General features: G+C 70.1%; 1 protein-coding gene across 1 annotated transcript in view; it reads left to right on the top strand.

Moving 5' to 3' along the window:
• GRM5 (glutamate metabotropic receptor 5) overlaps nt 1-481 on the top strand; it is a 538,746-nt gene that overhangs the window by 537,501 nt on the left and 764 nt on the right. Inside the window, exon 11 of the mRNA XM_006144909.2 lies at nt 11-473. Coding sequence (XP_006144971.1) covers nt 11-473 — 463 coding nt within the window. The remainder of the gene's footprint in view (nt 1-10; nt 474-481) is intronic.

Genomic DNA, 481 nt, shown 5'->3' on the forward strand with positions numbered 1-481 from the left:
CGCGCCCCCGCGACCCCCCGGACGCTGGCCCCAAGGCGCTGTACGACGTGGCTGAGGCCGAGGAGCACCTCCCCGCAGCCGCGCGCCCGCGCTCCCCGTCGCCCATCAGCACGCTGAGCCACCGCGCAGGCTCCGCCAGCCGCACGGACGACGATGTGCCGTCGCTGCACTCGGAGCCCGCGGCACGCAGCAGCTCCTCGCAGGGCTCGCTCATGGAGCAGATCAGCAGCGTGGTGACGCGCTTCACTGCCAACATCACCGAGCTCAACTCCATGATGCTGTCCACCGCGGCTCCTGTACCCAGCGTGGGCGCTCCGCTCTGCTCCACCTACCTGATCCCCAAAGAGATCCAGTTGCCCACGACCATGACCACGTTCGCCGAAATCCAGCCTCTACCAGCCATTGAGGTCACGGGGGGCGCGCAGCCTGCAGCTGGGGCCCCACAGGCTGGGGTCGCTGCCTGTGAGACCCCAGCAACCGG

This window comes from Tupaia chinensis, unplaced genomic scaffold (assembly GCF_000334495.1).
Source record: "Tupaia chinensis unplaced genomic scaffold, TupChi_1.0 Scaffold000139_1, whole genome shotgun sequence".
Classification (NCBI taxonomy): Eukaryota; Metazoa; Chordata; class Mammalia; order Scandentia; family Tupaiidae; genus Tupaia; species Tupaia belangeri.